The sequence below is a fragment of the Portunus trituberculatus genome, chromosome 42 (assembly GCF_017591435.1).
Source record: "Portunus trituberculatus isolate SZX2019 chromosome 42, ASM1759143v1, whole genome shotgun sequence".
Lineage (NCBI taxonomy): Eukaryota > Metazoa > Arthropoda > Malacostraca > Decapoda > Portunidae > Portunus > Portunus trituberculatus.
In genome coordinates, this window is record NC_059296.1 from 25,364,454 (window position 1) to 25,377,591 (window position 13,138).

Below are 13,138 nucleotides of genomic sequence, written 5' to 3' on the forward strand. Positions count from 1 at the left end.
TTCACCCAGTAATGTTCTGCTTCCTTAGGTTCTCAGATGTAATGTTCTGCAGTATGTTGTGGAAAGTTTTCTTCTTGCAGATGGACAAGACGATTGCAGTAGTGTTGATCATTTTCTCATAAGAACTGAAACTTTCAATGTCTATTAGGGATTGTTTAGTGTTCTGATTACTCTCAGTCTTACATGAAAGTGATGTGCCATTCCTATCAGGAAGCCCTCGCACATAGGGTTGACTGATTGGCCATTCTTCGACAGGAAGAGTCAAATACTCTGGTCCCTTCTGCCATACAGAATCGGACCTCAAACTCAGAGGATGCTGGGGACGTGTGGCGCAGTCGGCAGCGTTATCATCTGAAGCCACCCACCACCATTCACTGGGGTCTGTATGCGTTTGGATCTCTGCGATTCTTGTGGCCACGAATGTTTCAAATCCATGAGATTCTTTCTGTATCTGTGATCGCACGATCTGTGAGTCAACTAAATGGAACACTCGTTCAACTACAAACCTTGACTCCTTCTCGATTGTCTTACGTAACCTAGAAGCCAGCACGGCTGCGCAGAGTTCAAGCCTTGGAATAGTCATTTGTCGTAGGGGAGCTATTCTACTTTTGGCTGCAAGTAACTGGGCCGAGTGTGTGCCATCCTGTAATTGAAAATGAACATATGCACAAGCTGAGTAAGCAATATTACTAGCATCCGCGTACACAACAAGCGTAGGTTTACCGATTGCTGAATCCGGTTTAATGCATCTCTGGAATTTTATTTTCTCTAGTGCAAACATGTTTTTAAATAAGCACACCCATTCCCCATACACATCATCAGGAATTGGATCGTCCCAACCCAGCGTTTGCTCCACTCCGTCTTGTTCCCGTTTCAAAGTGATGAGTTTTCTCAGTAGTAGTTTGCACTGGACTGTGAAAGGTGTCAGTAAGCCCAGAGGGTCATATAGTGAAGCCACTTGACTCAGAACCATTCTTTTTGTCAAACTGCTCGGCAGTTTGTGTGTTATTTCATCTGCTGTGAGATCAGGCCCAGGGCGGACATTCTTGCACCTTTTTGAGAAGTTGATTCTTACTTTGAAGGAAAACTGATCCTCCTTTGGCTCCCATATCATGCCCAGCACTTTCTCGACCTCGGTATCAATTACTTTCACATCCTCTGTCATGTCATGGTGGCCCGAAATCACCCATTGCTTTATTTGAAATCCTCCCTCCTTAAGGATTTCATCTGTGGCATTTATTTTGCTATAGGTTTCTGAGATGGTCTCACATGAATGGAGAATGTCATCGACATAGGAATCATTAATGATCATGTCGGATGTTTCAGGATATTTATTTTTGAACATTTTCGCTGTCATGTGTAGCGCTGTTATGGAAATTATGCCACTTGGTCTGTCTCCGAAGGTCACTGTTTGCAAACAATAGTGGTCTGGTTCTCTGTTAGGGTTCATATCCCTCCATAGGAACCTGTGCGTCATCTGGTCCAGCTCCGAAATGAGCACAGAATTATACATCTTACTTATGTCTCCTGCCATTGCCACTGGTTTCTGATGAAACCTTAGTAAAATACCCATAGATCTCTTAGCACATCAGGACCCTTGGCATAATATTCATTCAGGATGTGGCCCATGTAGGAGGCAGATGAATTGAATACAATCCTGATGGGTGTGGACTTTGATTCTGGCTTCAGTACTTCATGATGAGGTAGGTAATGTACAGGGCCTTTATAATTCTTGATTTCCTCTTTGGTCAGTTTCCTGGCTACTCCACGTGACACCATGTCCTGGATTTGGTCACTATACGCCTCTGCATATTCCCTTCCCTTTGGCTAATCTCTTTTCTGTGGAATACAACCTGGCCACAGAAACTGATATGTTGTTAGGTAGCTTCTCTGGTGGTTTAATCCATGGGTATGCTGCAGTCCATCGCCTGGTCTGCTTGTCATGAGACAATCCTTGTGTGATGAGGGCCAGTTCCTCTCCTCCTTAATACTGTATTTATTGCCCCCCAGTGGGCACTTCCCGCATCTGCAGCCACCACACTTTGGATTACAGTAGGTTCCCAGGTTATCAACAGCAAAAAAATCATCTAGTCTTTTCGTTAAGCTAGCCTTTGGTTCCACAGACAAGTCATTAACATTGGACACACTGGTCATATGACTAATGCGGACACAAACATTAGTGTTGTCAACGAATCCAACCTTTAGCAAGGGATGAGAGCCCTAATACAGTAACCGAAGGGCCCTCGCATGAGCTGGAGACTTCCTACTGTCCTCACCACTGATGGTAATAATTCACAGTAATCAGATCCTATTAGCAAATCAATTTTCCCATGTGGACGTTCAATATCCTTATCTTGCACACCTAATAGAGTGGCTACACTTCTTGTGTCTACCGGATACGTTTCTGAGGTGATTTCGGCGATTCCGCAAGCCTTGAGTACTCGTACTTCACCATAGCAATCACTGAGTGGTACATCATATTCCCGAGTCTCCATCTTCGTGCACTCATTACCTACTTTAGTCACCGTTAGGTTTATACTTCTTCCCTTCAATCCTAAGTGTTTGGCCATTCTGTTGGTTATCAGAGTCATATTACTACCGGGGTCCCACAGCGTGGTCACTGGACGTGTATGGCTGTACACAGAGTTTATCATCAATAGTACCCCATCTCGGGATAGCAGGTTACTATTTATGTTGGGAGGGGGCTTAGAAAAGAAACTATGGAGCATTCGATGGTGGTATTTACCACATTCACTACAAGGAGCGCCTGTCGTGCATTGACGTCCTCGATGTCCTAATTGCAAACAAAGAAAACAAGCACCCGCATTTCGCACAGCATCGACCCTTTCATCACTGCTAAGCCTTTGAAATCCTGTACAGCGTGTAATATCGTGAGTATCTGTACCGTGGAGCCAGCAGTTAGTTAGGTACAGGGGTTCAGCTCTAGTCTTATGGACATTCTCGACCACTGTTGATATTTGTTTGGTCAACTTGTTCAAACTCTCTTCCATCTTGTCTTGTTTACCTTGAAGTGTCGTTAAGTTGATCAAAGCTTTGCTGTTGTTCTGAAGTCCACTGAAAAGGTACATTTTTCTTTTTAAGCTTGTTCAAAGGGTGAGCAATAGATGCAAAGTTCCTGATGAATGCACGGTAGTAACCAGCAAGACCTAAAAATAAACTAACGTGTTGGAGTACTAGGTACTGGGAAGTTTTGAATGGCTTTAATTTTATCTGAGGTTGTATGAATTCCTTGGCAATCCACAACATGTCCCAAAAATTCAATGCGTGATCTAAAAAATTGACATTTAGGCAAATCAAGCTTCTGCAAATGAGTGTCAGTATCTTTAGAGACAAGAATAAGATCATCCATGTACACAAATAAACCATTACCAATGAGGCCATGGAACATAGAATTGAATAGTCTCTGGCAAGCCAGAGGAGAATTATGTAAACCCATTGGACAGTGTAGCCATTCATTGGCCTGTAGGAGTAGAAAAAGCTGTAACAGGACGACTTTCTTCTTATAAGGGAATCTGCCAAAATGCTGATTTAATATCAAGGGTTGAGAATACTATATTCCCACTGCCAATGTTCTGTAAAAGCTCAGAAAAAACTTGTAAGGGATAATGATCTGGTTCTGTCACTGTGTTAACTTTTCTAAAGTCAATGACAACACGATAAGAGTTGTCTTTTTTCTTTACAAGCAGTAAGGATGAGTTCCAAGGAGAATAAGACTCCTGTATAATGCCTTCTTGTAGCATGTTTTGAACTAGCTCATCAGCAATCTGTCGCTGAGAATGCGATAACCGATATGACTGCACGTACACTGGACATGTGTCAGGTTTTAAATCAATGTGGTGCTCAACTCTATTGGTAACACCAAAAGGCTTACCAGGAAAAGCAAAAGCTTCCCTGTGGGTCATAAGTAAGTCAATAAGACTACACTTCATATCAAGAAAGTCCATGACTTGTACATGAGGCTCAAGCTGAGAGGCAATTTCTTCAGGAGAACTTTGAGTAGAAGGCTGTGAAGACACAGCTGCTACACATGTCATGGGATCCTGCAATGAAGCTGAATCAATAACTGTAAATGAACCCAAGTGAAGTCCATCTCTAAGGGTGATAGAGGAGCCAGTAAGGTTTGTGACTAAGGCAGAAGTAACATTACCCTTGCATATAGACGACAAGGTCCTTTCTACTGCAAGATGCTTCACTTTTGAAGTGTCAGGGTGCGATAACACAAAGGAGCCAACAGGGGCATCCTTGACACGCACTGATATAACGCAAGCACTTGTAGGGCCTACGTACTGGTCACCAATAACAACAGCTGCACTCATGCTAGGTGCGGACACAGAACACTTCGAGTCTACTGCATTAGCAGCTGGAACAGTTAGGTGCCTCGTCGAGGAAGACTCTTTGACCCTCGGCAGAGGTGATTGTTCAAAGTGTGCACGTTTGGAGGTGACTGTTAAAATAGATTTGGGATTGGATGTAGCATAGAAAAGTTCATCTTTATAAGAAAGTGCCTGATGTTTAGGATGAAGAGAAATATCAATTTCTGCAAGTGCATCAAACCCTAAAAGAGCATCACACTGCAAGAAAAAATTTGAAACTATGTGAAAATTTGCAAATAAAGTAGAGTCATGAGGGTGAAAAGAAACAGGTAAGAGAACACTTCCTAGAATGTGTAAAAGAGAACCTTCAAGACCTTTGAAGATGCGTCGACATGGTTGAAAAGAAAGCTGATATAACTGAAACGATTTAAGATATGCACTTTCAGTGATTAGGCACCTGTGTCCATACAGACAGAGAATGGTGTACTGTAGGTATAGCATTGAAAATTCTGACGGTGAGAAACAGTAGCTATTAAAGAAGGAACACATGGTGATGCTGTGTTAGGTTGTGTAGCTAGTCCTTTGCTTTGTGAAAGGCAGCCTGTTGAGAAGTTGACTGTGGTATGACAGTTTGTTCCTTTTGGAGTTTAAATATAGTTCTACACTCCACAGTAGGATGGTTACAATTGCCATGGATCATACGATAGTAAGGTGGAGGCAACGCTGGTTTAGTGGTATCAGAGTGACTACCATGCGACCAAGACCTATAACGCTGTGGTTTTGGATCTCTAGACAACTGCCTTGAGTGAATGTCATGGTCACAACGTGATGCTGACTTCACTGATGAAGCTGTGTTGTGATACTGAGCATTAATTAGCTTTTTCGTGACGTTGTTTTAGAAAACAACGTTGTAGTATGTGTCCAGTCTTATGACAATACTGGCATACAACAGGGTTAGTGTTCTGCTTTGTTGATTCTTTAAGTGTAACACCTGAACTAGCAGAAGTAGAATCAGAAGTAGCCGCAACTTAGAGGAAAAGTCCAAAAGACTTTCACCTTTTGTGTACTGAAGGGTAGAGGCAATGTGACGTTCCTCTGGATTCAGCCAATGTATGTAATACTGACGAAAAGATTCTTCGTCTAAGGTACCATTTTGAAACCAAGAAGAAGCTTTAAGGGAAGAAACAGCTTGGTTAGCTAACTGTGCAGAACGAGCCTGTGCTTTCCTATAATCTATATTACCAAAGTGGTGTAACATTGTCTGTGCAGCATCAAATGCCCATTGAAAATTATGCTTTGGCTGTTGTACACCAAAGATCTGCAAAAAGTTTACTTTAAACTGGTTATAATCATAGTTTAGAACTTTAGTGTCAAATGCTGTAGCAGTCATAAGGTCACTAGCCAATGATCCAGGGACAAGATGAGAACGTACAAAGCTAATTTTGTCAGCCCCTGAGTGAATTTGAGAGTTACTAAGAACATCCTCACATAGCTGTAAAAATTGAGCAGGAGTATCTTCTCCACTGAATTTCTGAATGGAAGAGTCATGTTGTAGAAGTTTAATAGCTGGTGATGCTACAGATGTAAGAGGTAGTGTGACATTTGTAGTGGATTTAGTCACAATAGGAGTAAAAGTAGTAGTAGACATGGTAAGAGTTGTAGTAGTTATAGTAGAAGTTGTAGTAGTTGAAACAACAGGGTCAGACATTATGACAAACTGTTGATGATAAGATTTACCACTACGTAAAAGCATACACAAAAAATATTATATATAGTTACCATCCAAAGAGAAATTGTGTCGGGCCACGTACAGATGTGCTGGGTGTACACGTGGGTAAAACAATGACGACAACTTGAGTCACAGACAGATTAGACAAGCACACTCAAAATACAGGTCTGCAAAACGGTCACTCTGTGAAAATGAACAATATTAGTACAAAAGTACTTAACAAGAACATAATTGTATCAGGAGGAAAAATGAAATAAGATGAAATTATACAAAGTACACTTTCAAAATAATCAAGAGATATAATTATGATAATTTACACTATAAAATGAATAAAGTACTGTATTAATTGCGTTAATATAACTATAAATAAGAATGTAATGAAATAATTATGAAAAGTTTACAATTAAGACAATTATGGTAAGTGCACAATAAAAAAAAAACGTGAACATAGGAGTTACCCCTAAAATATGACACAAAGAGAACTGCGTGTCAAGGCAAACTCAAGGAAAATAAATAAATAATGATATATGCACATGTAAATAACGAATCACAGCATATAATATACACCAAAACATTAAAGCATGCACAATAAATGTAATAGCAGTCAGCACTGACAAAAAGATAATGTGTAGGTGTGTACTCACTGAAAAAAAAAATGTGTATACTAGCAAAAAAAATAAGCATTTGGCACCTTAGCCAAGATAAACAAATATGGCGTCTGCCCAGAGCCAATCAGAAAGCTCCTATGATGTTATGGGCGACCAATCACAACACTCGGCATCACTGGCGGCCAGTCAGAGCACTGTTTTCAAAGGAGAAAGACAATATGGCGGATCCTTGCGTGGGAACTCCAACTCCCTTATACACAAAAAAGAAAATTAATAGAAAAATAATCACTATACCTAGAAAGTCTTACTCACGACAGGTGACACTTATAAAGTAGCAGAGATGTGTTGAGTAGTCCTCAGCTCCACTAAAGGCTCCTTAGGGCTGCAGAGACTGGGCAGCAACAGATAGCCAGATGGAAACCAGGGTGGTTGGGGCAGGCTGGAGGCACGCCGATGTATCACAGGGCTGTGGATGCCACCAGAAAGTACTGCTGGTGGTCACCACTGTCACCATCAATATGTGCTGGTGATGGGTTGGAGTAGAAACAACTTGGGTCTGCTCCTGGTGTTTTATTGATAATTACATGCTTGCTGGAAGCGTGGAGGCTTGATAGTTGAACGGCTGTGGTGAGGCTTGGTAGCGGGCTGGCCGTGATGAGGAATTAGAGGTCTAAACCACTGGAGTCAGGCGGTGCAGAAGTAGGACTGGCTGTGCAAGGACCAAAGCAATGGGTCACGGCACTGCAGCAAGACAGGGCCAACCAAAACAAAGGCAAGCAAGATGCCAAGCCAAGTGTGAGCCCTCTCCCTAAGCTGTGTTAGGAGAGACTGCCGCATGGGGAGTCTGCGGAACACCCACCCCCGCAGCACACAGAGTAACAATACTGCGCGTAAGAAAGTAATCTGTCTATCATACCCTATTGATTGCCAGTTGGAGCTTGTGCTCAATCAGTGACATCCTAGCAGCAGCAAAAGAAATACATAAATCTTCAACGTACAAGGAGCTGTGAACGCCATCTGGGAGAACACCAATAACACCATTTATAGCGACAGCGAATAGTGTAACACTAAGAATACTTCCCTGTGGGACACCATCATTTAGAGCACTAGCCTCGGAGAGAACACTCCCCACTTGAACCCGTAAAAGACGTCTGGATTAAAACTGCTGAATAAAAATAGGAAGGTGGCCACGAAGGCCAAAATCAAACAATTAACGTAAAATACCATGGCACCAAGTTGTGTCATAGGCCTTCTCTAGGCAAAAAAACACGGTTACCTGATGGTGGTGATTAGTGAAGGCCTCACAAATCGAGGACTCCAGGGATAAAAGAGCATCAGTAGTAGACCTCATCTTTCGGAAACCATACTGTACAGATGACAAGTGGTTCTTTCTCCAAGTACCACATGAGTCTTACATTTACCATCTTTTCCAACACTTTACAAATACAGGATGTCAAAGATATAGGATGGTAATTCGTAGCCTGGAGATGATCTTTCCCAGGCTTTGGAAATGGGAGAACCACTGCCACAACCCAAGAAGATGGAAAATCGCCGGTATGCCAAATCATATTATAAAGATTTAATAAAAAGGTAAAAGCACTGTCAGATATGTGGCGCAAGAAGGCATAAAGAATATCATCTGGACCAGGAGAAAAGTCATGACACTGGGACAAAGCAGTCCGCAACTCGGAAACTGAGAAGGGGACATTATAAGACTCCCATCCAGTCGAAAAAAACGTTGACCCCAAGAGATTCCATACTCTGGCGGTAACGTGCACCTGGTGCTGCAGGATCCTTCCGAGAAACACTGGCAAAGTGTTCTGCAAAGAGGTCGGCGACAGTCTTAGGATCTGCCACCGTTTGCCCAGCAGACAACAATACTGGCGGGGAAGGCGCAGAATAGCTACTTCCCAGCAATTCGGCAGACTTTATTGAATACATCCGTAAGAGGGGTGCTAACGTTAATCAAAGAGACATAGGCTTTCCAAGAGGCTCTTTTTGCCTCCCTCAAAACGCGGCGGGCCCAAGCACGGCAGGAGATGAAGGAACAGTCACAGGAAATGAAGGAACAGAGACAGGAGCTGAGACAGGAGTTAAGAAAACAGTCTCAGCAGTTGGAACAGCTGTGACAGGAAATGTCACAGCTGTTGCAGCTGAAAGAGCGGATGGAAAAGCAGTTGTATCAGATGGCAATTAAGTGACATGCAGGACGGGATCCAAACAGTGCAGGACGAGAGTAAGCAGTATACTGACGTTAAATGTGACAGTGTTAAGAAAAAGATGAAAGCGTACTGTGCCCATGCTCTGCAGGAACTACGGAGATTGTTGAGGAGCAGTGTGCCCGTGCTGAGGAAAAACACTGGGAGGCTCCAATCAGTGCTATCCACTACAAGGAGGAAAGAGTGGAAGACAAAGAGGACGCAGGGGCACCAGTGAGGGCTGTGTGCTCAGTCCCGGTGCTTGGAACTGGCACCACCTTTCTGCATCCTTCTTCGCCTCCCAGCAGTGAGGAGGGGGACTGTAGATGCAGTTGATCACCATTTCCTTCCCCAAAGGCCAGTCTTAAGTGAAGGAAGCCAGCGGAGTTCGATAGCAAGGTGCCTTGGGAGGCTTATTAGGCCCAATTTGAGTTGTTGGCAGACATCCTGGGTGGAGCGACAGGGAGCGGGCACTGCACTTAGTCTTCTGTCTATCGGGCCAGGTGGTGGAGGTCCTGAACCACTTGACCCCTGCGCAGAGAGTGTCTTACAGGTAGGCTATATGGTAGAGACCCTGCAATGTCGTTTTGGGGATCTCCAGCAAGCGGAGGTGCACTAGTCATGCTTGAAGGTGTGAGTGAGGGGCCAAGATGAGCCTTTGACGCAGCTGGCACAGGAGGTGGAATCCTTGGTCCGCCAAGCATACCTGACTGCACAGGAGGACATGGTGAGCATCCTGGCAAGGTACTTGCGTCTGCAGATCTATGTGAAGCAGGTTCACCCAAAGGACGTGCAGGAGGCACTTACCCGAGCTTCTGAGATGGAGGCCTTCTAAAGGACCACTACCGATGCCCCAAGGTTGGTTCTGCCCCGTTATGAAGATGGAACTGACGCCCTGTCCCGCCATGTGAGAGCCAGAAGGACGACGACGGACAAGAGTCACAAGACAGTGGAAGGAGAGCCCAGGAGGTTTCACTGGAGACTGCTGGGGATGTGGCAAGTTGGGTCATAAGCGAGAGAAGTGTGGCCAACCAAGAAGATCACGCTCGCTGGAGGACACTGACTGTATAGAGAGGTGGTGGCGTACTGGTTAAGATGGTGAGCATGGGATCAGGCAGATGTCCATGTGTAGGTTTGAATCCTACCACATACCACATTGAAGCTATGACATTTGTTGAGTGGTTTAAAGTTAACTACATGTCACCATGATACCCAGGTTCTAGGTGGTTACACCAAAGATGCACATGGGTGGTGATATGGGCCCTAATATGGGTACTACTATAAATAAAATGACCTGCATCACTAATGGGAAGAAGCTTAACAGTGCTTCCCACATATACTCTTTAAGTATGGCTATAGGCGCTATATGCCATAACATTAAAGAAAAAAAAAAGCCATGCTGCTGGAGTTGTTGCCAAACAGGACACTGCTCGAGGGACTGCCAGGACTCCCAAAGGAGTGGTGGAGATGGGAAACGCAACTGGGCTGAACAGTGGGGAAAAGCATCAGCCGAAGACTGTCCTGCCCCACCAGGAATAAGGTGCTGGCTGACAGCAGTAAGTACAGCCGTGCATGTCTCAGGCACAGTGAATGGGCGCTCTATTCAGCTAGTGGTGAATACGGGATGATGACGGATGCATACCCCCTACCGCAAATGGACAACATATTGAAAGTGCTAGCTGGAGTGCGGTGGTTCTCAACACTGGATTTGAAGTCTGGGTACCATCAGGTACCCAGAGATGGCAGAGGAGGACAAGCAGAAAACCACTTTCTCGTTTGGCCAGGGGCTATGACAGTTTAGAATGATGCTCTTTGGCCTGTGCAATGCCTCCAGCTGCTTCAAAAGACTGATAAAGAGAGTGCTGGAGGGGCTGCAGTGGAAGTCGATCCTGGTGTATTTAGAAGACGTCCTCGTGTACGGTAACACTTTCCAGAAGGAGCTGGGACACCTAGAGGAAGTGCTACATCGTCTACATGCAACCCCCCTGAAGCTCAGCCCCAAGAAATGCACCCTCTTTTAGTCAGAAGTACCTTTCTTACGCCTCATAGTGGGGTGGAAAGGCATCCATGCGGACCCTGTAAAGGTGATAGCTGTAGAGAGCTAGCCAATGCCCACGGATGTGATCGGTGTGAGGAGCTTCCTGGGGTTATGGGGTTATGCTTCTACTATCAATGGTTTGTGCCAGGGTTTGCCGCCATCGCCGCTCCACTCCACCAGCTTACAAGGAAGGGGGCACATTTCCGGTTGGATGATGCATGTCAAAGGGTATTTGAGTCGCTGAAGTACGCCTTGGTGGACACACCTGTACTGCCTTACCCTGCCCCGTCTCTACTGTACTTGCTGGATACTGATACTAGTGCTAAGAGGGTGGGAGCTGTGTTGTCTCAGCTCAAGGATGGACAAGAACACGTGGTGGCTTAATTTAGTGCCAAGTTTTCAAAACCGGAAAGAAACTACTGCATGAGGAGGAAGGAGTTGGCCGCGTAGTAAAGAACTTGCATAATTTTTCACCACTCCCTCTACGGGGCAGAATTTACCATCTGAACAGACCACGCTGCTCTCCGCTGGGTCCAGACGCTAAAGGAACCCAAGGGGCAGCTAGCATGATGGCTGGGCAAGCTGGAGCAGTATAATTACCGCATTGTGCACCGCGCTGGGAGGGTGCACGGTAATACCGACAGTCTCAGCTGTCGCCCATGTGAGCCCAGCTGTGCTCACTACTCCCAGAGAGAACCTGATGTCACGTGCCAGCGGCTACGGGTCCAAGGAGATGCGGAAACTGGTGAACTGTGGAGGAAGGATCAGTGTGAGGACCCAGATCTGTGATCTAGTGGCTTGAGCCTGGCCAGGGGCAGCTAAGCTGGCAACACGTATCACATGAGAGCTTAATGGAGTATATACTTAATGGAGCAGTGGGATGCACTGTGCCTGGAGGAAAGCGTGCTTCAGCGGTGGTGGGTGGACACCAGGCGAGGCAAGGATTGCTGGGTGGTGGTGGTACTACGCTCCTGACAGAAGGAGTTCATGAGAAAGATGCACGATAGAAACACCAGTGGCCACTCAGGTGTTAAGAAGACACTGGGTCGGCTGCGGCAATGCGTGTACTGGGTGGGCTTGAAGTAGGATGTGACAGAATGGAGTCATGCCTGCTGTGTGTGTGTGCGGTGAAGCGAGGTCCTGCTCGGAAGACATGTATGCTCCTTCAGCTGCACCTGGCTGGAGCAACCATGGAGAGAGTTGTTGTGGATATAACAGGCCCATTTCCTTGCACTCAGTGGGGCAACAAGTTCCTCTGCATGGCCATGGATTACTTCACGAAGTGGCCAGAGGCCTCTGCCCTCCCAACCATAAAGCCAAGACAGTGGCAGATTTCCTGGTCACTCAGGTGTTCCTGTGTTTTGGGGTGCCAGGGGAGCTCCACTCAGACAAGGGACGAGAGTTTGATGCTTTTAGTGACTTGCAAATGCAATCACATATTGATACGTGTGAACCCGCCTTAACAGAAGGGAATGGGAATAACAATAAACATATAAACAAAGTCAGCATGATAAACTAGTGAAGAAAGCTTCCAGTAACAATCAACAAAATAAATCTCTGGGAAATATTATAAACCAACAGAGTACAAACCCAAGAGTTGTGGTAGATATAATAGTATCAAATATACATATTATGCTCTTAAATACCTAGCCAAAAATAGGTAATAAATGTCAAGCATGTGGTAAACTAAACCATTTTAAACAGTATTGTACAGCAAAGAAATAAGTGTAAAATGCATGCTCCTCATGTACACAGCAAGGAGACAGTCAGGCCCAGAAGGAGCTAAATGCTACTAATTTTGCTTTTTCAATAAACACCTCTCATGATGGTAGAAAAAGAATAATATTAAGTTTGCATGTAAATAGGATTCCCATCCCTATGCAGCTAGACATAACAGCGGATGTTTCAGTAGTATCTGAGGAGGTGGCAAAGACAATACCTAACATAGTATCTCCCTGTGAGTTTCCTTATAGATTATAATGGAGAATGAATACAAGTTTTAGGTATTGCTAAAGTTGGTGTTAGCTATAATGGTAAAAAGCACATAGAATTACCACTAACTATAGTTAAAGGTCAACGTCAAAGTCTTTTTGGTTTAGACTGGATTGGAAAAGTAATTCTGCAGCTGGATCTTGATAATTATGATGTCAATAAGGTATAGAATGTTCACCATGAGAAAAGTCTTAATCTTAGTAAATTGTTTGAAAAAACATGCAGCTATTTTCAATGAT

General features: G+C 44.5%; 1 protein-coding gene across 1 annotated transcript; it reads right to left on the reverse strand.

Moving 5' to 3' along the window:
* Window position 1: 1 nt before the first annotated feature.
* LOC123517398 lies at window positions 2-1,534 on the reverse strand. The gene has a single exon (XM_045277409.1). The coding sequence runs from the start codon at window positions 1,532-1,534 to the stop codon at window positions 2-4; it is 1,533 nt and encodes a 510-aa protein (XP_045133344.1).
* Window positions 1,535-13,138: the final 11,604 nt, after the last annotated feature.

Excerpts from the sequence above, each read along its gene's own strand:
- LOC123517398 (XM_045277409.1), bottom strand. The coding sequence starts at position 1,534 with ATGGCAGGAGACATAAGTAAGATGTATAATTCTGTGCTCATTTCGGAG.